The sequence below is a fragment of the Anguilla anguilla genome, chromosome 17, assembly GCF_013347855.1.
Source record: "Anguilla anguilla isolate fAngAng1 chromosome 17, fAngAng1.pri, whole genome shotgun sequence".
NCBI lineage: Eukaryota > Metazoa > Chordata > Actinopteri > Anguilliformes > Anguillidae > Anguilla > Anguilla anguilla.
Genome location: NC_049217.1, coordinates 15,591,943 through 15,618,997, shown reverse-complemented (window position 1 = coordinate 15,618,997; position 27,055 = coordinate 15,591,943). Strand labels below are relative to the sequence as shown.

The window sequence follows — 27,055 nt, the reverse complement described above, 5'->3', positions numbered from 1 at the left end:
TGGATTCTGACGGGATTTTTCAATGGCAAAACCTTAGTTTGACATTTTGGTTTATATTGCGCATTATATGAAAAACATGACGTGTTATTGAGGTCATAATTATTGATGTCCTATAATGAAAGGCTTACATGTGTGCTGAGTTGATCCAACAGTGATAAAATTTTTTTGGATATAACAGCAAGTCTTTAAAAATAAACATAAGGCCTTAATTTATGCCATTCAGTTATTTTAATACTGTATCCGCAAATACATTTTTCTTACTGTTCAGGAGGAATTTATCAGTGATATTAGAATAGCATTAACGTTTTATTGGCCCATGAGTGATCTGAAATGCTACTGTAAATATCCATTTTCATAAATGTATTACATAATTTTAAAAAAACAATTAAAACAAAGAACATATAGGTAATTCGCTGATTAATTTTTCTGAAACTGTTCAAATGTCAGAAACGTACATCGTAAGAGCGCTGAATGTTAAAATGATCAGTATGAACATAGGTTATTGCACGTACCCTGGTGAATGAATTAAATGTTTAAAGATAAAGATGTAAAAATGAAACAAAAGGAGCATTGCAGTAGCTGCAGAATGAGGTGAGGAATTGCATCGCCCAGGGGAAGCTTCAGTCGGTAAGGGGTCCACATTCAACGTTATCTAGCGCCCCTCGCTGGTCGATCGAGCGCCCGCGGGCCGCATGCTGAACCGCATATGAAAGGTCTTCCTCAGACTCCACTCTGTGCACGCCTGGCTGTGGTCTGCGGTGTGAAAAGAAGCATGCTGGTGACACTGCGCGTTCCAGTGGAGAAACGTGGATGTGCACACTCTCCCGAATCGCGCATGAACACGGTTGCAGACGATTGGCCATTCCAAAGTGAGGTGGGATTTGGTCAGTCTCAGGGCCACGTTTGGTGCCAAATCTATAACATTAAATAAAAAAGGTGTTCTTTGGGAAAAACTCCACAAAAATATCGCCAACGCGATAACCCTAACCCTAACCCTTATTTTTTTTAAAGTTATAAATGTCTTCATTACTATGGCATAAGACACTGAGGAGGTCACTTGGGAGTTTATGTAAGTTAAGGTGTAACATTACTCTGAATAGCAGGCTGTTCCTTAGCAGCACCTACCAGGCTACATATATTAGCTGAAGCTGCATTAGCGCTTAGCGTTGAAGCGATGGCTCTGTGACAGACAGTGGGTTGATGGTGCTGAACCGCACTGCGGAAGCTAGCCTGAGAATCTTCCCCAGCTAGCCCTTCAAACGCTCACAGCAGTTAACCTGAATGCCTCCTGAAGACGTGTCTTTTCTGTCCACCGACTGAACCAGAGTGACGAGGGCTTAGACCTGAATCTGATGCTCGTCTGAAATAAGACGCGCGGTCCGTCGGCAGGCGCTGGGCGTGGCAGTCCCTTCCGGCGTTTTCCGAGGCCGCTTGCTGCCTCGTTGAGCTGCGACGGCGCGGCGTCCGATCTGAATATCGCGGCGAAGCCACGCGAGAGCGTCTGGCAGCAAGAGGAATTAAATAGGATTGATTTTCCCTCAACTGGTGTACGAACGTGAAATGTGTTTCAGCTGCATTTTTGTTCACTCTTGCGTCGTTAAGAAGCAACCAATTGAAGGGGGGCGGCGGGGGGGGGGGGGGGGAGGCGGAGCTTGGCCACGGGTATCAGAGTTTCAGTGGAGTCACGGCACGGCCATCTTTGGCGAGGCTGTTGTGACGGTTTCAGGTTCTGCCGTAGCCTTATGAAGAGCCTGGTTAAGCCCGTCCGGCGCGTTTCACTGTGACCCAAGATTGAACATGAACCCCTGGGGAGTTAAGGTTAGGGGAGTTTGGACACAGTGTCTAGCGTAGCACATATCCACACCCTAATCTGTCCTGATTACAGCTAAACCATTTGCCTTCTGAAATGACAGCTGGAATAAGTGAGCCTTTGAGTGTGTGTGCGTCCTATCACAAGCGTAATAAGTCAACTGTGCTGGTGAAGTGTGAGCTTGGTGAGCACGGAACAATGAGACCTTAGAGATGTTCGCAGTATTTTAACCGTAAACTCCTCTTTCTACTTCAATACTTCAGTTTACTTTTGATTTATCTATTTGTTTTTGCATTTTTGTAGATGACTTTTGCTTTGATTGATTTTATTATGTGTGCCGTCTGTGATTTGTGTGTTTTTTTGTGCGTGTGTGTCTCTCGCTCGCTGTCTTTGTCTGTCTGTCTGTCTCTCTCTCTCTTTCCCTCTCCCTCATTCCTTTTAGAGTGCATGTTGCATGGCCCTTATAGTGCTGTTGAGAGAGACAGACCAACCAAGGGAAGCTTCGCTGCACAGTATGACCAGATTGGGCCAGATCTGACCTGGAGTTAACTCAAAACGCCTTGGCCAGGGAGGTTAGGCTAAGGCTGGTTTTATTTCTACAGCCTCAAATTACCATCCAGCTATTCCACATAATTTGCATCCAATTCTTACTGCTGTTCAAAAAGAACATACGCACTTCAGAAACCCGTAGTTGATGGGTTTCTGAAAGTGTACTGCACCTAATGCATTCTGGAAAAAAAAAATATTGATTCAATATAAACCATGCTTGAGCATTTCTGCAGGCGCGGTCGCACTTGCTTTGTGCGATTTGCACGTTTCGCAAAGAACGCAGACTGCGGTTTTATTTATAGAGGCAGAGTAAGCGACCACGACAGCCAACCGACTCCAGTTCCGCAGCTGCGCGGGGATGAGTTTGCAGCGCTGAATGCGTCGTCGCATTGAATGCAGAATGCTGCTGCAGATTTATTTATTTTTTATTTTTTTGAAGGCAGCTGCTGGCAAGGCCCGGTTGATACTGTGCAGCAGGCTTCCCCTGTGATAAGCAGTGTGTGTGTGTGTGTTTGTGTGTGTGTGTGTGTGTGTGTGTGGTGCTACGGCATGCCAGGGTGAACAGTGTACCATGATGGAGCTAAGTGCAAAGGTAGAGACGAGGTTTTTTTGGGGGGTGGGGGGGGGAGTGGGGGACTGGGGACTGGGGTTCAATGACTGACAAACAAAGAACACTGATCTCTTATTTCCTTTTGGTCTCAGTTTCTTTTCCCAAAGCGTGGTGCTGTTTGCGTGGGGACGCCTACCTCTGTCTCTCCCGCTCTCTTTCTCTCTCTTTTTATAAAAAAAGGTTCAGGTCAGAATACACTGATCACAAAATAGAGCTGCCTACCTGTCTGCATTCACTCCTTCCAAGCATGTGTTTGGTCCCTCTTTCATTTCAGCGTGCAGAGTCACGCCAAACCCAACGAGTCACGCCAAACTCAGCAAGTCACGCCAAACTTAGACAGTCACACCAAACTTAGACAGTCACACCAAACTCAACGAGTCACACCAAACTCAACGAGTCACACCAAACTCAGCGAGTCACGCCAAACTCAGCGAGTCACGCCAAACGCAGCGAGTCACTCCAAACTCAACGAGTCACGCCAAACTTAGACAGTCACACCAAACTCAACGAGTCACGCCAAACTTAGACAGTCACACCAAACTCAACGAGTCACTCCAAACTCAACGAGTCACGCCAAACTTAGACAGTCACTCCAAACTCAACGAGTCACGCCAAACTTAGACAGTCACACCAAACTCAACGAGTCTCGCCAAACTCAGCCAGTCACACCAAACTCAGACAGTCCCGCTTTGCAAGTCAAACAAAAAAAAAATTAAAAAAGGCTCAACATGTAAAACTCTCTCTGAGGTCAGAGAGCGAAACAGGGGCTCAAGTGCCTCTTAGAGGAAGTCGCCTGCCTCCGCTTCTGAAGCAGCCCTGTGGCGGGAGAGTGCCGTGCCCGCTCGCTGGAGTGCCATTAGCGCTTAGCGTCCCCCTCTCTCGCTAATGAGCCCGTGCGACAGGCAGTCCTTCACCCAGGGAGCAGGGGAAATTAGGCCGGAGCACCACGCACCTATCCACAGCCTTTCCTGCGTAATCATTTCTGTGTGTGGGCCGCATTTTCGGAAACATAAATATCCTCGCGGAAGAACGAATAGCTAAAGGTCACGTAAAAGAGGCGAAAACGCGGAGCGGCGTTGCGTGATCTCTGAGCCTAATCCCTCGGACTGTTGAGCTGGGATTTTTGTGGACCAATCACAGGAGAGAGGAATGAATGTAAAGGTAGGCGGCCACCCGCATTTGGGCCTGTGAAGTTGTCATGGTGCTAAAGAAAAGTCATGCGTTTGGGAAAAAATACACCATACATTAAATATGAGAAAATATCGCCAGCCGACAAACTTTTCTGCGAAACTGTGTACTGTTCTTTAGAATTTCTTCCTGGGTATAGAATATCCTCAACACCCTTAAGAATGCAGAATAAAGCAGGTATGAAATGGAACACTGAGTTCTGTGTTCCAGCGTAGGCAAGAATAATACTATAGTTCACAAAGTATGTGGATAAATGTGCATGCGAAAAGCAAACAGTTCTGTTTTACGCATTGATTTCAATGGTATACCTGTCAGCTGGTAATGTGGTATAAAACCATGGTTAGGTTAAACTCAACCCAGCATACTGACTCTAGAAATCCAGTTTTACTTTTTATAGTAAAACAGTTGATCACATTCTTCACTCAAACAAGTCACTGTCAGTGACTCACTGTTAATATATCAAAAAAAAAAACCATTTGTTCGGTTGCTGCCACCTTAAACTGTTACCCAGAGGTTAGACTGAATAGATTAAGAAATATGAAGTGGTCTGTTGTGCAATTAATTAAAGGAGGTGTGCAGAAAATATTTATCTTTTAAAGAATGGTGCTGTAGAGACTTGGTTCATTATTTCTTTGACAACTTCACTTTGTCCAAAGGGGTCACATGGTTAGTAAAATATGAGCTTTCTGTTTGTCTATGCTGCTTCCAGCGCTGTGTTTACAAATGTTGCTAAGAAAGTTGCTCATTATAAAATTGTATAAAACACCTGAGTGTTGAATAACCTCATTATTTGACACAAGAGCCTTTTGGTGTCAGCCAGTGTATGGAGTGTTCAGCACTGTTTAATGAAGGACGACTTCAGGTGTTTTATTCATACCGGTCAAGATGTTTGAACTATTTCACGTGTATTTGGCTTCATTACAAGAGGAAATGTGTTTATTGATGTGGTCAAAACTGAGTGACATAACTCATAACTGTCATTTTCCTCTTTTGTCCTGTCTTGTCTCTGTCTGTCTGTCTGTCTGTCTTTGTCTGTCCCCCCATTTTATTTTCATTTTTTATTTTTTTTTATTTTTAAAATTTATTTGTTTACTTTTTTACTTTGCCAACTTTAATTAAACTGCTTTTTCCTTTCTTTTCCTTATCATGATCTTTCATATTTATTCATTCCTAAAAATGTAATTTTGATTCTGAAATATCACAAATAATACTTACTCTAAAAAAAATTGATAATATTCTTCCTATAACAAAAATCGATTTTCCCCCTCTACTTCCAATATATAAATATTGAAATAATTCAAAATAAATTATATATTATTGTTATCAAATTCTCCTTAATCATAAATACACCATTTTTCTACCTCAACCTGTGAATATTGGATCTATATGATCACTCTTTAATCGATGTAAATTCATAAAATAAAAAATAATTAAAAAATATAATCTTTTAAAATGCTCGCATATCAAACATTTGGCTCTCCGAATTCTAAAACGCTCCCCCATACCCCTCGACAAATGTTTCCTATCTGACGGACGATAGCGACTGGCTACGAGAAATCTCGCAGCCTGAATAACATTTCGGGGATGACGGGGGCCACCATGCGCCTCGCGCCCATCACCAACTCGCCCTACGAACCCTACGAATCCCCCGGCCCCCTCCGCCGCTGCCGCTCCCCCATCCCCTCCATTTTGTAGCGAAAAGAGATTAAAACGAAAAAACCGTTGAACCAACGCGGGGGAAAAAACGGGCCATTGCCTGGACCATAGTAATATACTGTAACCGATGATAATGATAATAATGACCACGATTGATAATGGATTCAAAGGAGGCCGGAATGTCTTCTCAAAGGGTATTAAAATATTATAAACACGGTGTTTAGATGCGTGCGTATGAGTAGAGGGTTACTGGAGAAAGAAAAAAATAATTAAACATAAACTGAGACATATGAATAGACTGAAGGATTAGTAAAGCAAATATCCATTTTCAAAAATGATCACCTTCACGAGTAGTTTTATCCACGACAGTGTTAGATGGATATAACCTATTATACATGCTTTCAAAACCAGCATTACTCAGCGATTGCACAGCATTATACTTTCATGGGATAAAACGTGTGCACATTTAAAATGCCGATTACTTTGCTAAATTCCCGTGATAACATTACAGGTTTTTATTTCTGTCCATCTAAATATTTTGATGTTCATTTTACCCATGAAACGACCTGATGACATCTAACATTAATGAAGTACCATTCTAATATGGTCACATTATTACAATGTGGCAGAAAATTTGTAAAACAGTTTACAAATAGTTAATAAGTAAGTAGTTATTTAATAAATAGATCCCTCCAAATTAAACAAGAATGCAATTAAGAATGGGTATATTGTAATCACTGATTTCTTAACTTTTTCGTGGAGGGTGCATGTCATTCTTTATTTTACAATTAGGAGATAAAATGCGGTAAGTTTTCTTTCCAGGATTATCTATATGCCCCACCTGCTGAGTTTACTCCTGCAGTAAATGAATTCTGAATGATTTGGCGGTGCCCGAATTAAACAGTGATTGAAATGGCTATAGGCCAACTCCAAAGGGTTGTCTTTTTCCGGCAGATCTAAGTGTGCACATTTGAAAGTCAGTCTCTTTAGATCCTTAGTACTGAGCCTATGGACAACACGCAGTAGTTCCATTTTCTCTCCGATAAACGAGCCACAAATAGACTTAGCGACCATCTGACTGAATTAATTTTGCATGGATTCACACTCAGAAACAAAAACAAAATACAATAGATAGCCTATAAATAAATAAAAAATCACAAAATACGAGTAAAACGTCGAACTATTTAAAATGGTTGCTAAGTCTAAGTAAAGAATGAATGAATCAGTCCTGCACCGTTGAAGCTAGCTTTATAGAGGATTGTTAGTATCTGTCACTAATTCAAAAGTAGCAAGTCACTTTACTAACAGTCACATGTGTACAAGCAACATATACATGTAATATATACGCAAATGCATACACACATCATGCTTAACAGAAGACACCCTGCACAAAGCAAAAAATAAAGTATACTTTTTCAAAAGGGCATTCAAAAAATTATTATCATTATCATTATTAATATTATTACTAATAATAGGAGCAGAAGGACAGACTCCTCCTAGAGGCTTTTGCGCAATACACAGATTCTTAAACCAATGCAATGGCATTACACGTATCCACGTGAATGGCGAAAAATATAAGACTGAGGAACTGCTGTCAACGAAGACGCCGTGGAGAAGAATATCAGATCAATTCACTATTTTTTTAAAGGGGAGGGGTGGGTAACGAAAACTCGGAGGGGAAGACGGGCTGTGAACTTTCTTCTTTCAAAAATTTTTGTTATTTTTTGGGGGTGGGGGAGAGTGGAGGGGAGGAGTTGGCAGAGAAAAAGGGGACTCGTTAGTGTTTTTTTTCGGACGCATGCTTATGGAACTCTGCTCTCGATGATCCGACACACGTGCAATGACTCGAGGGACTGGGAGTGGATCAGAAGGGAGACAGGAAAGGGGAGGAGTCAGTCCATCAAAAGCCAATGCTGCTCCTCACTCACTCCACCCCCATCCAGATGCATGATGAGATATGTAGTTTTTTATTTTATTTTATTGTAGTCCATCATAAATATACATACATATCAATTTATAGTATTTCTCTCAAACTCATCCCCGCCTCCCTCCCCCCTGGTTATGATCAGTAATGCTACTAGACATGAACTGGATTTTATTCATGTAGGAAAACAAATACTTCTTTGTTAAGATTTGGTTGAGCTTCACTTTTTATAAACATTACTATAAGACCGAGTTATTATTTAGATGTAGCGGATTTTTAGTTCTCTTTTTTGCTTTCTCTTCTGTTTTTTATTTTTATTTTCCCCCTTGTTCCTCTCCATCCCCCCTTTCCTCCGGAACGACGGTCTCCGATACAAACTAAAAAGGGGGATCAATGAACAGATATTGGACTGACAGCGGTCGGTAGACGAAGAGAAAGATGACAGATTTTTTTTTTAGTATACATATACATTTATATAAATATGCACAACGTTTGTGTATTCATATGTATGTGTATGTATCATATTAGAGATCCTGCAGATATGTGTGCATATGTTTTATAAATGTATATTCAGATATACATCTGCTCTTTCAATATATATTTTTATTTACTTGAGACGCAATGTATGGACTCAATATGCAATCGACCTGCTCTCTTCTGTTGCTGCTCTTTAAACGAAGGAATGAAAAAAAGAGGGAGTGAAAGAACCTCCCCCACAGGAGGGGACCGCAGGACAACAGAAGCAAGAGATCAGCCGTTACTTTTTCCTTTTTTCTCTTTTTCTGAAATATACATAAAAATAGGACAATAATAATGTAATGATAAGAACCTATTTTTATACCCATATTGTTATAATTATGTATGTGGTCATTCCGCTTAAAGAGCAAACATTATTTTTATTTATTTATTTTAGAATTAATTTGCAGAAAAGGTACAGTTATTTTTCTAATTAGTTTTTCGTTTTTTTTTCCTCATGCATTTGGAACATGCGTGTATAATTAATGTTTACTTTACCAATGTTCCTGACTTACGCATCTGTATTAACGTATAAGGATGTTTCCTTTCATTTGATGGATTGATTACGCTTTAGTAGTTTTCCCATTCTTATTTATTTATTTTTCTAGAGGTCCCCTCTGGCTTCTCTTCTTTCTTTCCTCATCCCCCTTTTTTCTCACAACGAACAAAAAAAAAAGAGAGAAATAGAAATTGATTGAGTAAGGTTGCATTCTCCTCCAATAATTGAATGATTAAATGCTGGATCTATAGACGACCCTCTGAAAGAGCTGTAGTTCATTCCGGTGAAGGGTGAATACAATCAATAAGCGCCGTGCTGGAGGACAGCCAGGCCCCCGCGGGCCCCCGCCCGCTCCCGAGCTGACGGCAATCCGCTGGATTTGCCAAACAGCTGGATGTCATTTGGACCCCGAGCCAAGACCCTGTCATAAACAGCGGAGCTTTGGCTCGGGGCCATCGCAAAACCAGCGAGGACCGGTCACCTCGCTCCGAATCAGCGTCACAAACGCTACATGTGATATTAAAGAAAAAACCCCAGACCAGAGTAATTCATTGTTACTTTCTGCTTAAAAAAAAAAAAAAAAAAGGTTTAGCCTTGATTTTAAATTATTTAAACTAGAAAGGCAGTGAAGTCCATACATAATGTTCGTACTAAAATAGTAGGGATTTGTGGTCTTATTATTCAAATGTCTGGGACTAGTATCTTTCGATGATATGATTTTAATTTCTCAATTCTAGTGTATAGTCATTAAAGCTAAGCGAAATTTCAGTGAAATGAAGACAGTTGCGCCCAAAGTAGAGCTTTCTTTCAGAGACGCCGGTTGTGATGAGTCACCTGGGGCAGAGAAGGCAACTTTGCTCAATTATTTTAGCAAAAAGTGAAAAAAAAAGAATAATTAAAAAAAAAAAAAAAACTCAGGACAGAAATTTAAAACCATATCATTTCCAAAGTAAAGGCCATTAGGAAGGTAGCGACAAAACGTGAGAAATGCATCGGCCAGTGACTAGAGACTTATGTAACTGCACCCGCAGAGTAACTCTCGGTATGTTTTTAACGGGTGTTACGTCATTGTGTGAAATGTACATATCTGTGTCTATCTCTGTATATGTGAGCTTATCTATGATTTGAAAAGAAAACGCGTTTTTATACATGTGCAGTGCAGGAGGGCGGAGCCAAATGGACAGGGGGTGGAGTCTCTCGCTCTCTCTCTCTTTTCCTGTCTCTTGGATCTATTTTCCTGCATCCCCCCCCCCCCCCCCCCCAAACTCCACCCCACCCCACCCTCCCCTCCGCTCCTCTCCATGTGTTTGTCCTGAGTAAGGAACGCTCAGATTAGGCCTATCGATGGTCTAAACCACATGTATAGTTTTCAACTTGTGTTTGTTATTTCTCCATGCATGGGGTTTCCATTGCGAGCAATAAGAACTGAATATGTCTGTATTATCTATATTATAATCTATGAGTATGTTTTGATAAGACAAATAATTTTATCTAATGGTGTATGTATAACTGTGTACATATGAGTATGTATATATTTATATATACATACTGGCTGACTGCATGCTTGAAAAGAATGGACAGGTGATTTGTTACCATTCCTCTTGCTGTTGCTGATTGACAGGCAAGAGGCGGGGCTTGTATCTGCATGCTTACAGCCTGTTGGGTGGGGGAGGTCTTTACTACTGCAGTGGGGTGGGGTAATTGGGATAGTATTATTTTTTAAAGGGTATGGGTGGGGGAGATAGTGGATATTATAGAAGACTTATTATAGAAGTATATGTTCTCTTTTTTCGTGATTTATTATAATTAATAATAATAATTAATACTATTATTTTATGATTTGTCCCTTTTCATCTTTTTTCACAGAGAACTATTCTGAAAGCCCCGTGCTTATCAGATATATGCAAAATGAAGCAGTTACTGTGAATTAATGCTAAAACAGAAAAAAACACTTCTTCCTTCATGCGTTTTATCCGATTTTTTTCTTAACCCTAAATGCATCCTCCTTTCCCCTCCTCCCATCCTTGTCATCCTTGCTCTCATTTTCCTTTCTTTCCATCCACGTTCTATCCATCCATCGCTCATATTCCCGTCTTCCCCTTCTCTGGAGATGTCTTGGAAAAACAGACGAAGCCGAGAAGCTCCTCAGATTTAAATGTAGCATTCGCGTTCCTCCCGAACCTCTGATCTGATCAAGGGGTCGCACGCGGGCGAGGCAGGTGCTCGCACAACGGGCTGCGTTGTGCCGGCGTCACGATATCTGATCTGATCGCGAAAATCACTGCGTACCGAAATTGGCGCTAATGGGCCAGCAGCCCGAGAGAGCCGCTCGAGTTTCGGCTCAGCCCCGGACCATGAATAATTAAGACGAGGTTCTGCACTTGAGTACGCGGCGCTGTTTAAATAACGTTGCCTTGCGGCCGCGTCACCAGTTAAATGTTTGTACATTGCGCCATTGCTGCCATTCAGGGCAGACCATATTTCTTACCATTCTCAGCAAACCTATTCATTCCAAATGGTGTGAGCCAGTTAGATGTATTTTTATATCAGAATGTTTGATTGGATGTTGTCTTCTAGAGACTAACACGGTCCCACGGTGTGTGGACTGTAGCCCCAGTGGCTAAAACCACGTGACGCAAAACTGCATGAGTTTTATTGAAACAGGACGGCTTATTTAATACATTGTCGCATTTTGTGGTCTAGCTTATGTTCTCAATGGCCCGACAGAAGAATAGGCAGTTCATTGAGATGTTGTTTTCTAGAAGTGAGTCTGCACGGGTGTATTTCAAGGTGTACAGACAGCCAGGCTGCTAGTGAGTAGTGTTGTTAAACAAAGAATATTTTATATAATGCATTTATCAGAAACTGTGGAAAGAAAACTTAAATGATCTCATCGGAATATAGAAAATGTACCTGGATATAAATATCCATTTACCAAATACCATTTAACACAGTCTTATCCAAATTCCATGCATCATGCTTATTTGCAGTGACTGTTTGAAATGCACAACATTAGCATTTGTTGTGAGCATTGCAAGATTGGTTATGTAAAGGATGTTGGTCACTGCAGTGTTGTGTATATGGGGAGGTTGGTCATTAATGTAGAAAAGGAGGAACTGAGCTCAGCTGGACCGTTGGCCAAATCTATTGGCTCCTCCCATTAAGTAAGTAGCCCGGCCCCACTGCTCCACTATGAGGCACCGCCATTGGCTGGAATTTGTGACTGTGTTAGCGTTGCCAGGTTACAGAGTTCAGGGCTCTTCTAGGGCCAATCGGAAGATAAGAACACCATTTGCTTAGTGAGACTGAGACAGGAGAAAGAGAAAAGGGTGAAGGCGTGTTCAGACCTTCACCACACAGAGCCTGGGAACACAACGAGAACCCAGGCTGGAGATCTCTGGCCGGAGGGGGTCACAGCCATTAAAGCCGCAGTGTGGAGGGAACTTAGAGCGGAACAAAAAAAAAAGAGAAGTAATAACGAGTAAGAGCAACGCACAGGCTGGTTAAGGGACACCGGAATCAGGCATCGTCCGAGCCTGAGTTTAGTTATTGCTCGGTGTACTGACTTGTACGGTCGAATCAGGTTTTAATTAGTCCCGTTATTTTATTTTATTTTATTTTATTACCCCCAAACCATGTCCCTGTTTGTTCACTCATGTTTATTTTCTCTACATCTCCGTACCGCTCTTCCTGCTGTCTTGGTCTAGTTCATTTTCGATCTCATCCCTGATCAAAACTCAGGAATTCCCCTTCCATTGGCTACCCCTTCTCTAGCATTTATTTCTTAGTGCTTCCACGGTCCTTCTGAAACTGAAGAGGGAGTTTTAAAATGTTTTCTTACTCTGAGTAACTGTATCCGCCTCTCTCCTGCTATACTTTATCTCAGTATCCTTCAAATATGGCCTTAAAAGGTTCATTTTTTTCTTCTTCTTCATATCATTTGTGATCGTATTCTATTTTTTTCTGTTTTGTAAATGTTGATATTTTTATTTGTCCCGTCTGCCGACCCGTCGCCCCCCATCTCTCTTTCCGTCTGTGTCTCTCTTCCATCTACTCCTTCTTCTTATTCCCTTTTTTCTTGGTATTTTTTACACGTAACTCCACTGCTTCTGGGGGTGGGGTGGACGGAAAAAAAAAACAACTTTTAAAACCTAAAATAAGCAAAACAACAAAATTGGGGGAAAGAAATCAACAAAAAACTAAAAATTGAAATCTTCCCAAAAACGGATTACCAGCTACAGAAAACAAGAATAGAAATGGACAGAGCAAAACAAAAAAAGAATGAAAAGAAAGAAAGATGGACAGATTTTATGTTCTGGGGGACGAGTAGGAACTATATATTAAAGAGAGGATTGTCGACAAAGGAAGAAGGAGGGATGTCATGGAGAGCGATTTGTGGAAGAAGGAAAAGAACAAAAGAAAGGAGCAAAGAAGCTGATGGCTTCTCAGTGTAAGAGTGTATGTTTGTCTGTTTCGTGTTACGTGTTATGTTCTGTGTTCTACTTTGTGTCATTTTTTCGTTCTGTATTCCCATTGTGTATAAATCATAGCGCACGCCTGTGCATTTAACTGTGGGTGTGCTGGTGTGAGCGTTGGGAACGTCTGCGCTGGCGAGCGCGAGTGTGTGCGTGCCTGCGCGTGTTAAACGTGACCCCCGTGTGCGTAATTTTCAACGTACGTGCGTACTTGTGTGTGAAAATCAAAATGGCGTACGCACGTGGACGTTGTGATTTCGTGTGCACATGCTAACAGGTACGTCTGTGCGTATCGGGGGGGTTTTAATCGCGGCTATTTCCGCCGATAAACCTTTGGGCTTTTTCGCCGAGTTGTGACGTCTACAAATCGGACGAGTATTCACGTCGTCTGAGACCTGAGAGCGATAAACGATCAAAGCCAGCAGCTGGAGCGGACGCCCTTGCGCTATCGGGGACGGAGGCGCTGACCTTGGCTCTGTTTCTTGGCTCCGATCCAGCGCAGTGCAGGGCTCTTAGGGGATTGCCGGCCGCGTCCGCGCAGAGGGCACGATCCACCAATCAGGGACGAGATGAGCTCGGCGCAGCACTGGACGGGCCGTTTGTTAACCTTGCCCGTGCGCCAGGATTTCCCTGGAGCCCACTGGGACGATGGACCGGTTAGCGTACTGTTCTGTCGCCACAATGGGCTCCAGCGCGCTTTTGAGGGGGAAACGTCGGGCCTCATTCACAAAACGCGTACGATCGCTTTTTGATCGTAAAACTGCGCATAAGAACATTTCCAAGAACATTTCGGCATTCGTCGTTTTTCCTTATCTGTATTTGTTCATGGCCGTTTTCTTAGGTATCACAAAAAACAAAGGTCTGCACATGTGTCCATGAATCCCATATTGGTTTTTTTGTAGGAACATTTTTAAGAACAAAAGTAAGAATAATTTAAGAAAAGTTCTGTGGATGAGGCCCATTGAGACTGCATACAGCACATCGGTGTAGTTCTCCACTCTAAGCTAAGGAACAGCACATTTGTGTAGCCTTCCCCTTCCACTCCACTCAAGTATACACACACATGCATCTATGCGGACATCCAATCTGAGCAAATAGACTGCAGGTACATCTGAGCAAATAGACTGCAGGTACATCTTCCTTTTCCTCATCCTCATATTTTCCTGTTAGAAGAGGAGGATTAATATTTTCTGTCCTCCAGTCACAGATTGGAGAAAAGATCTGTTCTGAAACAAATATTCTGTAAAGGCAATTAAAAGAAGATATAACCTGCAAGCTGAACACAAACTGGTTTAGTTTTCTCATCAGTAAACAGCTAGTTCATTGTCCTTTATCAAGCAGAAATATGACAATGCAAATATATAGTATGTTGGTGCAGATTACAGATACAGATTACAATTCCTATGTCTTCGACATTCCTAGCCATTCCTTGTATTGCAGTGGAATCACTGAACAAATACTTGAGAAATAGCCCATTAAAACCCCTTAAGATATTTGTAAACTTAAATGTGTGTTGTGGTCTGCATGCATTTCCTTAAAGTTGAAAAAGATTTCTTTAACTATTTGTGTAAAATATATTTTCTTATATTTGACCAACAGATATTATTTAATTGCCCCGAATTACTGTGATATGTTAAAGTATACCATAGTTACATGTATCAGTGAGTTTACTGTTGGAAAAAACCCTCAGTAGTTGGGAAATTGTTGTTGCATGGTTACTATGGTAACAGCGTTGTTGGGGTGGGTGGGGTCAAACAGTTTGATGAACAGTTTTTTCACCACCTCAACCTCACTCCTAATCATGCCCCTGTTTTTTTCTGCCTTTCAGTCTTGAGTTTTTAAAATCCCCTTTTTGCCTGAAGAAGAGATAAAACGAGCAAGAAAGCGAGAGAGAGATAGAGAGAGAAAGTGCGTGTGGATGACAACGGGAGGACGTTCAGAAGAGAAGAACAAAAGAAGTCTGACTTTTTTTGCACCGTAACCAAAGCAACCTCATTGGGACTCGAGTCAGATCGGCCTCTGACAGACAGCTGGACATTCTCAACATCACGCCCCGGAAAACCATGACCGTCCAATCAGCTTTCACTATTGCCGCTGACTGACCACCAGAGCAAACCACAGGCTCGGCTGGCATCTAACTGACGCATCACCATATGTCAAATGACTGCATGACCCAGAATCCCCATCGAACAGATGCCTGTGTAGGATGCATCTTGGCACACTGTAGCACTTGCTGAAAAGGGAACGACTCTCCGATTGACAGACTGGCAAGGCATCTCATGTTTGGCATCCCCTACCGTGGCACCGTACGCTCATAAGAGAAAGAGCGAGGCTTCCAACTCAACCCTGTCCACTCTGGCAGGAAGGACTCACCTCCATTTTCCCAGTGGACCACAGGAACGGACTGGGATACAACGAAAGCAGCTGAGAGAGAGGACGTGCAGGGAGAAAACATTCGGGATTGAGCTTCTGAGCCTTTGGGATTACGGTTGCATTCTTGGAATTCTGGGAAAAATGGAGATTGAACTGAGATGAGGATGTCTGTCAGGAATGAATTCTGGGTAAAGGAAAGAGAGGGGTGATTTTTGGTTCATGTCAAAGTAATGTTAACCAAGAGCAAAGAAAACAAACAGCAATTGGCCGTTTTTTTTTTTGTGACACTTCTGGACTCTACATTCAGTCAAACTGAGCTTGATCTCCATCCATCCACCACTCAAATCATTTCAGTCCTTCGAACCTTCTCTTTCGCTTTCTCTCTCTCTCTCTGGTCAAACGTTATTTGCCCAAGCCAGGACCCTTATGTGACTCAAGATAAACTCGCAAGAAAATCTTAAATTGCCCCCTACCCCACAAATTTATTCGGGGGCTTGGGTGGAAAAGACCTGAGAAGTGTTCGTCTAATGTCTCAATGACACATCTGAGCTTTCGTAAAGTTAACTTATAAAATTATGACTTATGAAATTATGACAGGGTCCTCTGAGTCAAATCAGGCATCAAAACTTGACTAGATGGTTTCCGGGTCAACTGAAGCAACACCCCTCGGTTGGGGCCTCTGCCGTGACTTTAGCTGACCCTCAGCAGAGCCGTATCTCAACAGGCACTTGTGGATCAGTCGCCAACGTGACAAGTCAAAGACTTTAATGGACAATTCACTCTAGGTGAACCTTAGCAAACCATTTGGTTCAAGTACAGCAGCTATGAATATTGAAGAAAAAAACTTTATCGAACAACCCGCCCAAACTCCAGTTTAATTCAGAAATCCAGTCAAAGGAAGCTCAGTTGAGCCACAGCCAAACGACCGACCACAACGAGATTTGGCAAGTGCCTCAAGCTCATCCCAAATGTCAAATAGTTATATTTGACACTCACTGGGAACCAAGTGTGAATTATCGCACAGCAGGAATTCGAAAAAATTAATTCTCACTGTCATCTACTACCTTACCAAGTGCATCTGTCTTCATCATTCAACCGTGTGTTAATACATAGGAAAGCAGCCAAATACTCTGCAGGTGACACGAGAGAACTACCTTCGAACCAGAGGAGTAGCACACAAACACAAACCAAAATGATGCTCTCTACATAGACGATGGATGCAATTTGTTAATACGCTAAAGCTACATCTCCCAGTTTCTCACTCTCTCTCGATCCCCCCGGCCCCTCCCCCACTCAGCAATGCCGTTTAACCGATGGGGTCCAAAGGGATTTGAACTGTCAGATTTACATTTTTGCAACAAATGAGAATCCATCTCACGACTACATGCAAGTATTGACACATACACGCACACAAACACACACGCACGCATGCACGCGCGCACACACACACACACACCTCTGCATCATTAAGCACCGACTGCCCCTGCCAGTCACAGCGTATCAGACCCAGTGAAACACCCAGCCGCGACAGAGGAAGACTCCGATCGTCCCTGGGAGACTCGGAGACTCGCGAAGTCGCGCCCCGTGAAAAGGACGCTCTGAGTCATCGGAACCAGTTCTTCAGTCACGCGCCGCGCGTCGCTCCTGCAAACCTCGGAAGGAACTCACAAACGAGCGAAAACACCAACGAGTGAAACGGTCACATTTCTCCTTCTCTCGCTCTAACCCTTTAACATCCCAGCGTTCATCCCTGCTCTCCTGAGCTCCGCGTCGTCGCGTGGCCTCGACGGGGGGAATTTACGCGTGAGGCGTACAATCCGCGCGGAGAGAAGAGCAGCTTCATCCATGCAAAGGAAAAGACACAGGGCGTGGTTTCGGCGAAAGGAATTTACACTGTTACCACAGCAACGCTGCTACCAACAATCCCGAAGTATAATCGCAACAGCAAAGGGGTAACAGCAAGCAAGTGAAAGGGAAAAAAAGGCGGGAAAAAAAACTGAAAAACAACCGAGTTAATGGAACTGGTGTCGAGCGAACTTCTCCTGAACTGATAAAGGGGACATGCCAGAAGGAGGACGTGCTAAATTCAGAAAAATGTACAAAAGGGCATTCATTGCACCTCCAAAGGGATTATAACACATGGTCAAGAGGAGCAGGAAAAAAATGGATGCTTTGATAAACTATTTTAAAAAAGATTGAAACAACTGAAAATGCATTTTTGTTACTTTGTTTACCAGCATGACTATTGTGCATGACTTCTGCAAGTCCTGACTTCAGATAGAGGAGGGTCGGGAACAAAAACGAAAAAAGAACAAAAAAAAAAAAAAAAAAAAATTCAAGGAGAAATGAAACGACGGTTTTATGTCATATGCAACTAAAATGAAAAAAAAATACTATGACAAAACGATTATATTAAAAAGAGGATCTATATTTTGTTTTTGAATATAAAAAAATTAAGAAATTTAAAAAAAATATATAGGATTGCAAGATACATGTCAGACTAGTTTATTTAGATATAAGATTGAAACCCACAGAATCTACCAGAAATGGACACTTCTATGAACTTCTCCTGCTACTACTGCTACAGCTACTCCGGCAAATACGTCTTTCTCGCGGTGATCCTGCAAACTTCTTCTCCAGCTTCCTGGACTCTTTCCATAACCCCCCCCCCCCCCCCCCCCCCCCTTTGCTCTGCAGTTGCTCCGTTTTTCGGCATCGCCTCACGCCCGTGTTCGTGTACGTAGCCTCGACTCCCGGCCCTTCCGCGGGACCGCTGCCGCTTCCCGCCATCCGCAGCGACCGTTTGGGAAGGTCGTGTTTGAAAAGAAAAAAAAAGAAAAAAAAAGAAAATCCCGAGCAGTTCGCTTGCCCTAGAGTGCTTCCAGGGTACGGGGTGGCATTTACGGTCGGACCGAAGTGAACCCCCCTGCAGTGCAGAGCATGTACTGTGCGCCCACACCTGTTTTTGGCAATAATAGCGGCAAGGCCGTTTGGGGAAAGGGTCGTAAGCGAGGGACTTCTCTGTAGCGCGCATCTTCCGAGAGTTACCTGTGGAAAGGTGCAGGTTGGAGCCGCTCCCGGGGAAGCAGGCTGTTCTGCTGTGTTCGGGCCAGGGCAGCGTGTTGCCACCCTGTTCGCCCATTGCTGAAGGGTGAAGGTATGCCTACTCGCTGTTTTTCATTCTTACGAGCTTCGCTGTTGTTGTTGTCGTCGTCGTTGTTGTTGTCGCGACCGATGCTTCGGCGCAGAAAATGGCCGCTTCACCGCCCGCCACCTCTGGTCCGCCAGCCTTCATCAACAAACACCGATGAGGGCGAAACGCTATTCGGTTTTGTTTTTTTTTTTTTGTGTAAAATGGAAAAAAAAGGCACAGCTTCGGACCCCTCCCCCTCTCCCTGCAGTCATGGCGGCCTCGCCCTGTAACCACCACAGATATCCCTTGCACACCAGCTCGGCCTGCAGCTACGCTGCGGGGCCCCAGAGTCCCCCCACGCTGGGTTCCGCTGACCCTGAGTTAGCGTACGTTAGCGCTCCAATGAGAAAGCAAGGCAAAGCTGTTCTCCACTGCCACCTTTAAGAATGGTGTTATATCCCAGTAGGTCTCCTTCTTCGAGAAACGCACATCAGTCGCATTATCGTTTGACGGGCTAAAAGCTCAGCTACCTAAATCAGTCGCAGGCCAGGTGTCAAACCTCCTGCTGTCGTGTTATCGGGGGGTTGCAGTCAGGTTCAGGATATCACTCTATCGAGTGTTAAATTGTTTGTAGCTGCTGTGAATCACTGAGTGTAAAGTCCTACATGTTAGATCCGTTATGAAATGCATATTTTAACTTGAGTGACACTCGGGGAGTGATCATACTGCTTCCATTCGCAAACGTTGCCATAGCAGCCAGCTGTGGTTCCATCCCGGAACATCATCTCAGTAATCAGGTTCATCGGACAGATAAACACATGGTGGCAGAGGTAACAAATATCAGAACACGATGCACATCATTGCGACATTTATTACAAAATATATCAGTCGTTCCCATGTTCATATTATGCAATATTTGCATATATTGTTGAATGTATTTTACAATTTGTGTAATTTTACAATATATGCTGAAAATGATATATATGACAGTGGCAATCATTGGTATATTTTCTAATATGTTTAATATGTCTGGACATATATTTGAAATATATTCCTTAGATCTTATAGATCATGTGACTTTAATGAGGAGGAGGGACAAGATGGCCGTGCGCCTCTGGCCTGGTCCCAGAACACGAGGTCTCGTCCCGTCGCCCTCCTCCCTGTAAGCTCAAAGGCGCGCACGAGCGCAGCTGTGGCGTGCGCTCTCTCTTCTGCATCATGTGACCCCGCCTGGCGGTTACCGCCCAATCTGTCACGGTCAGAGCGGGTCCCACGAGAGAGAGCTCCCCCTTCAGGCTGAATCGGTCTCTGCAATCGTAGAGACTGCCAGTGCTGGCTCTGAAACGATACTGCTTTAATGCTACGCTAACGGGCTCGTTCGAGCAAACGTGCGTCGCTCTACAGGCCCCGTGCATTGGAAAGGTCCCTGGGTGATTAACGTGAAAAACCCCACTCTTAAAATGTCTCGATGTCTGGTTGTCCTCTGTCCTGAGGTGCCCGGTGACTGAGGGAGCTGCTTGGCATTCGTACCTGACCCCCTTTTCCGGACGACCACGGCCCCAAACCCATCAGCGCTGTGCTCGCTAGCGAGTCTGACGGCAGCTTAGGGGAGGATATATGTTCAGGACCCAGAATAACCTCGCTGACGGTGTTGTGTTCTGCTCAGAGGGATCAGAGAGATAAAGTGGCCTGTGGAGTGAGAGAGTGCTCAGATCCCAATGACTGCCGTTAGCACGTTAGCGAAGGCATCAGACCGATTCATACACTTATTCAAATATTCATTTTTGTCCCAATGGTGCCAACTACTATGTTCACTTGCCAAAAAAAGTTTTTATTTACTTGCTTCTTGTATTCGCAAATGTGTGATTTCTGTACTCACCTTGTGAAGGGAAACGTTCATTCGACTTCAGTTTAGGGGTTACAGAAAGAAATTTAAAAAAATATTCCCAGGCTGGACGCTCTCAACGATCTCAGGAGAATGCAGGGATTGCACAGTGTGTGTTCTGGTTCAAAAAAGTAAAATTGCATTTGACAGCGTTCCTGTAGATGTTGTTAGTAACCCCTAATCTGAAGTCACCCCTATTTCTCAGATGCACAAAATGAAAACCACAGTTTAGAGAAGGATTTTATTCACTCTTTTCCTCATTCTCACATATTCTTTCATTTGCTCTACGTTATCATTTTTGATTTGTCGTTCACTCCCCCCACACATCTTTCAGTGGTATATCCAGGAGTTTTGTGCCGCTTCCAGTGCGCCCTTAGTGTCCCTTTGTGGACTGTACCACTTTGTGTGGGTAGGGGGAGGCTGTGCAGGGATTGCCAACAGGAAACCGTACATTTTCCCATTACATTTCAATATACACATTTACACCCCCTTCCTCATTCACGAACAGTTGTCTGAGCCATCTGTACAGTCATCCTCACATGCGTAAGCACACAGAAGATACGGGACGTACTGTGAACTCTGGGGCAGTATGCACTGCGGTCACATGACCTGGATTCCGGGACAGTGCTGGATCAGATGACCGTCTCCATGACAGCGCTGCAACGCTGCTTTAACGTTTCGCTTCACACATCATGCACTTTTGGACGAGTGAAAACTGGTAATTTCAGTTTGAACGGGAAATCCAAGATCTAACCCGGATCTGACCGGGTCAAACCACGGCGGTCACGCACACATTAGTGCTTTTCAGCTCGTGAGACGTCCGCGGTTCCATTCAACTTTGGGACCGTCGTCAGGAACGCTCACCGAGACATTTCCGCAATCAGAATGAAAGTCCAACGCGACAACCACAGAGGTCTGTTAAAGTCACAGTTATGATCGTTACCATTACCATACTCCACATCCATTCACTCATCTGAAACTCGGATCAAGACCAGGTCTGGGATCCATTCGCACGTCTAGATGAGCGTGTCGATCGTCTTTGTGATGGGAGTGTCCTACCTTAGATTCAGTCCCACGTCCTGCCGGGAACAAGATCAGACCCCCTAGCGGACAGAGACAGGCAGAGCCCTGACCGTGGTCAGCTGTAGCGAAGCACTCAGGGACACCAGCTTGGCGGCCTGGTGTTGACGTTATCACAGACACAGAGAAGACCGAAGCAAAACGCATTACCTAAGTCGAGCAACTTATTTCATTTTATTATTTTGAATTATTTATTTTGCTAACTCATTAAGGGAAACGTGGTCCTAAAGAATAGCTTTATAATTTATAAACTGTTTAACTATGAGGCATTTTAAAGGATATCTTTTCAAGGCTATCTTTATTGTCTGCGAGTTTTGATTAAGACGAGGACGGATCCTAGCAACTACCTATGCAATGTGAGGTTTTAAGACTATTTCAAGGGGACATGTTTCACCGCTTGCCAAAGGCGTTTGGAAAACTCAGTCAGAAATTAGCATTAGGCATGAAATAGGCAGCTTCTGTTCTCACTACTAATAGCCAGCAGAGTCCACTGTTGTAGTAGCCTAGCCTGCGGCTCTTTCACATACGTTTTTACAGACTCATGCTCCACGCACACGGGGAACAATGTAGCTTGGCGAGAGGGCAAAACGAGGGAAACGCAAATTCGCCGAATTTTGTACTTCTTAGTTCTCGTTTCGGCTCCTGAAACGGTTCCACCTCGATCGTTCATCAGGTCATAACCTCATGGTCCCGCCGTCTCTCGTCTCTGACATCCTCTCCCCTCTCCTTCCCTCCATCCCCCCTCTCACGCTCCCCCTGTCCGTCATGGCGTCCGTCACGGTGTCTGTTAACGCCACAACGTTTGCTACTAAGAGAATGGAAGAATCATGTGAAATAATAAGGCACACGTGCATAAATAGACTACAGAGATATGTAATATATATTGAAATGGCTATATTGAAGTTGGAGAGATTGCGTGATGGAATGGAGAGAGAGAGAGAGGGATGGGGAGCCAGCAGAAGGGGAAGACTGAGCGAACGACGGGAAGAAAGACAAAGTGAACTGTGTGGAACGCCCTTTGCCGACGCCGCTCGGTATCGCAGCTCACCGGGGCTGATGCTAGGCTAACGGGCTCGTTCGAGCTCAGTGCGAAAAAGCAGACTGTCCTTTTCGGCTGTTTGGGGTGGGGGGAGGAAGTTCATTTATCAGAGCAATAATTCTGTTTCCTAACAAAATAAGCCCATGGGCACGTCCATCCAAATTTTGCATAGGACTGTGACTTGCGTAGGACTGTGATTCGCCCAGGGCTGTGGACGCGTCACCTGTAGCCTTCGGCCTCCCTACAGGCTCGCAAAGCATCGTGGGTATCCGACCCAATGGGTATTTGATCAAAGCAGGAGGGGAGAAAAAAAGCATGGAAACGAGAGCAACATTTGCATACCTTTACTTGAAAACAAAATACAGAACATATCAGAAACGTGCGATGTAAATAACCTGCAGTCCAGTCCCCTCTGCAGACGCACCTGCTCTCTTTCTTCCGAACGTCTTCTCATCCCTCTCTCCAGGCCCACACTCCTTCGCCCTCCTGTCCCTCTCTTTTTCTCCCTCCTTCACTATTTTTGAGGAAGAAGCTCTTTTGCATCCCTTGTTCTTGCGTTTTTCTATCACATTGTTTGAAGTTGAACTATGACGCATGCGTGAAAAAAAAAGAGAAAACTAAACTTATTTCTGAATGGCCAGAAAGAACTTTCTGTGACTCTCTCTTTCACTCCTGTTCTCTCTCTTTACCTCTCTTTGTTGTGGCAGGAAACAGAGGGTAGCACACAAGCAGAATGTTTATGATTGTTGTTATTATAATTATTACTCCTTCTTATCACTCATTTCAGATTATCTTCATTTCTTCATGTACGTAATGCTATGTTACTTTGAATCCTTTCACTGGTTATTTAAATGGTCAAATTTGATTGTAATTGTATTGTACTGCTATACAAGCTAGTAATTGCTCGTATGTTCAGTTAAACCTTGAGAACCAGTCAAGAATATCAGTTGATCATCAGTCTTTAGATACGGAGTATAGATTTTTGTGCTAGATTACACATTAATGCCAATGGTCCAAATTAAGACTGACGGGCCAACTCTGGACTAAAGCAGGTAACCCTTGTGGATTTTTAATGAAGGAAAATACGATTAAGGTGACATTTTCACAGCATCACGGTGACAATACAACTAACAAAAGGGGCACATCTGTTCACTGATACATATGTCTGTCTGTACCAGCATTCAAACAACATTTGTCCTGTACCTTTTGGCATAAATAACTGCACTAAACTGCACTAGCTTTCTTCTTCACAGTTTGTTCAGTTCAATTTGCTGAGCGCTGACCTCACCAAACTATGTTCAAGAATAAAAACAAAAACTTGCATTTAATCTCGTATCAAAGTTCAGGACAAATTTACTGAATCCAGGCTTGCCTGGATTAGCCTGTCTGCTCATCTGTCTGTTAACCTCTGTCTGTCTCCATCCGTTAATTTGCTGCCATTTCCCTGCATGTAGTTTTGGCTTCAGTTCTCTTCAACATCACCGTTTGCTAAACAAACCACTTCAGCTTCGCTCGTGATTCTGTTGATAAATGTATGGAGGATGCTAACAGCTTTGCTCACCCCCCATTGGCTCCCGTGGTCCCCATAGCCCTGATTGGATGAGTGACCGAAGCAGGGTACTTCCCCGGTCCAGAACCAGGACGTGTTACCGTGGGACACGCCCCCCGGTAACCGCGCTGTCTGTAGTGCTGTGCCCGTGCATGTCCCGCTCCCATCGCTAGCAAGCTGTCACACGCCCCTATGAGATTTTCTGTTCTGCTCTTATTTTCAATATGGGGGTTTGTGTACCCATTTACCTGCATAAATTAGGTGCGTTCAGTGTGTTGAAGAAAATGACATCATGCCAGTGTTGGTGCTGCCGCTAATGCTAATGTTGTGCCATTCACTGAGGGCATTATTTATACTGAGGAAAACAGCAACAACTATATTTTATAATGGTTGGCGGCTGTTCTTTGTTGACTACAATGAAAACTGCAAGTGTGCACAACGTAGGTCAGTACATGTGTGTGTCTGTATGTCAAGGAAGGTGTTCGCACAGATGTCTAAACTCACACTGAAGCTGAGCACAGTGCACTCACACACACACACTCAGAAATACTTACGCGTACTCATACAAACCCATGCACACTCACTCACACACACACACATTCACGCACACTCACACACACTCATGTACACTCACTCGCACACACTCACACACTCATGCACACTCAGAAATACTTATGCATACTCATACACACTCATGCAGACTTACTCACACACACACACATTCACGCACACACTCACTCACGCACACTTATGCACACTCACTCACACACACATTCACGCACACACTCACTCACACACACTCAGAAATACTTATGCGTACTCATACACTCTCATGCACACTCACTCACACTCATGTACACTCATACACACTCATACATTCTCATGAACACTCATACACTCACACACACTGACACACACTTATGTACACGCTCATGCACACTCAGAAATACTTATGTGTGCTCATACACATTCATTCACACTCACGCACTCTCATACATACTCATGCTCACTCATACACTCTCATGTACACTCATACACATTCATCACGCATACACACTCATACACACATACACTCTTATACATACTCATACACACACGCACACACATACATGCACACTCAGAGGTTTTGGTTAACATGAAGCACGCACAGCACAGCATCCACAATGCAAGCACCCCTCTCTCCTGTCAGAAAGAGAGAGAATGAGAAAAAGAGAGGAGAGAAAGAGAAAGTTACTGGAGTAAATGCAATTAAAGCTATAATGACTGATGCTGGATTCAAATTTTGAAAATGTCAGAACTCAAAAAAAAAAGAAGAAATATTGAGAACTGTAAAAAATATATTTCAATGGAATGTTTATTATTTATCTTTTTTATATTTTTGAAGCGTGTAAAGAAAAATAAAACAATAATTTAACAAAGTTTGTGGAAAAAATGAGACTTAACAGCTATATTATTAAAAGTATGAAAGTTTGAACGTGAATGCTAACTTACCTGCTCAAATCTTCTCCATTGCAGATAGGAAAAATAATAAAATGATTTAAAAAACACACAAAATCACTGAAAAATCTAACAAATTAATCAAATTTAAAAAGAAAATATCTTTTAAAATTCAATAAAAATATCAAAAGCTTATGCCAAAATTTTCAATATGTGTCCAGTGTGTTTATTACTTTCAAAGTTTGTGTTGTTTACATCTGGTATCTTTTCATTATTTTGGTCATCACTAAGGAAGGGTTACAACTGTAGTTTCGATTTCAATTAATGGTCTTAACTTAGAAAAGATTGCTTAAGATAATCGTTAAGTTCTGATTATTAAGATAAGCCCTACTGATTCAATGCGTAAATATTATTCCTTGTCTTTTGCCAATAAATGCAAAAAATAATCTTTATTTTCATTATCGATTGGATTTTTAAAAATCAAAAAAGCATTTTTTTTTCCATAAGTGATTGTCAAAACCGTTCATACCATAGCATGATCTAGGATGTGTGGCCTTCATAAATGCACTTGGTTTGAGATCTGCATTTCATATGGGAAGCTACTGAAAAATATTTGACATAAAAAAATAATTTGAAATCAACAAAACATTCTCTCCAAACACAAATTGCTATGGCACGATCTACAACTGGTTTCCTTCATAATTCATTGGGCTATATATTTGTGTGTATTCAATATGGATATGAGGCAACTGGGGAAAAAATGATAAATAAAAATATTAATAAAAAAACAAGAAATCTTCTCCAAATGCTAATTACTGTAGCCTTGTTTTTAGATATGCATTTTGACATATTTTTTTATTAAAGAATATTAAAACAATCAACAAAATTTTTTGTCCAGGAATTAATTGCACTATCAATTTTTAGCGCAAGAGGAGAGCAGGCGGCCTTATGTAATTTTTAATTATTCAGATGGGAGAAAGTGGAGATGGAAGCACAACATGGAAAGTGCATTGGAAAGGCACTGAGTACCCAACCACACTGGGGATCTACAGGAGGTATTACAGTCCATGGGCCTACAGACTGCACCAAGCACCATGCAAGGGTGGGAAATCGTCTTATTGAACAACCATGATGAAATAAATCAAAACGAGAGTGATGACATTTACACTGAAAAATCAATTTCCATTTTTTTTTTTTAAACATATGAATATATTTGCGCATCCCAAAAGTTAAAAACGGCGAAAATCCAAACTGTGTGAGTTTCCATTCAGTGTGGATGAGAAACTGTCTTTCTTCAACAACAACAACGGTGACTTAACTGAATGAAATATC

General features: G+C 42.8%; 1 protein-coding gene across 5 annotated transcripts in view; it reads left to right on the top strand.

The window, feature by feature from the left end:
- kcnc3a (potassium voltage-gated channel, Shaw-related subfamily, member 3a) overlaps positions 1 to 23,347 on the top strand; it is a 93,065-nt gene extending 69,718 nt beyond the window's left edge. For 2 of the 5 annotated variants that reach the window (XR_004763172.1, XR_004763173.1), the window contains 2 exons: positions 10,619 to 13,202; positions 15,056 to 22,780. Coding sequence is in view for 3 of the 5 variants with exons in the window: in XM_035399364.1 (XP_035255255.1) it covers positions 5,698 to 5,852 (155 nt within the window). In the remaining 2 variants the exon portion in view is untranslated. Of the gene's footprint in view, positions 1 to 5,697; positions 9,702 to 10,618; positions 13,203 to 15,055 lie in introns of those variants that run through there. The other 3 variants (XM_035399364.1, XM_035399363.1, XM_035399368.1) reach the window with 2 other exon arrangements.
- Positions 23,348 to 27,055: the final 3,708 nt, after the last annotated feature.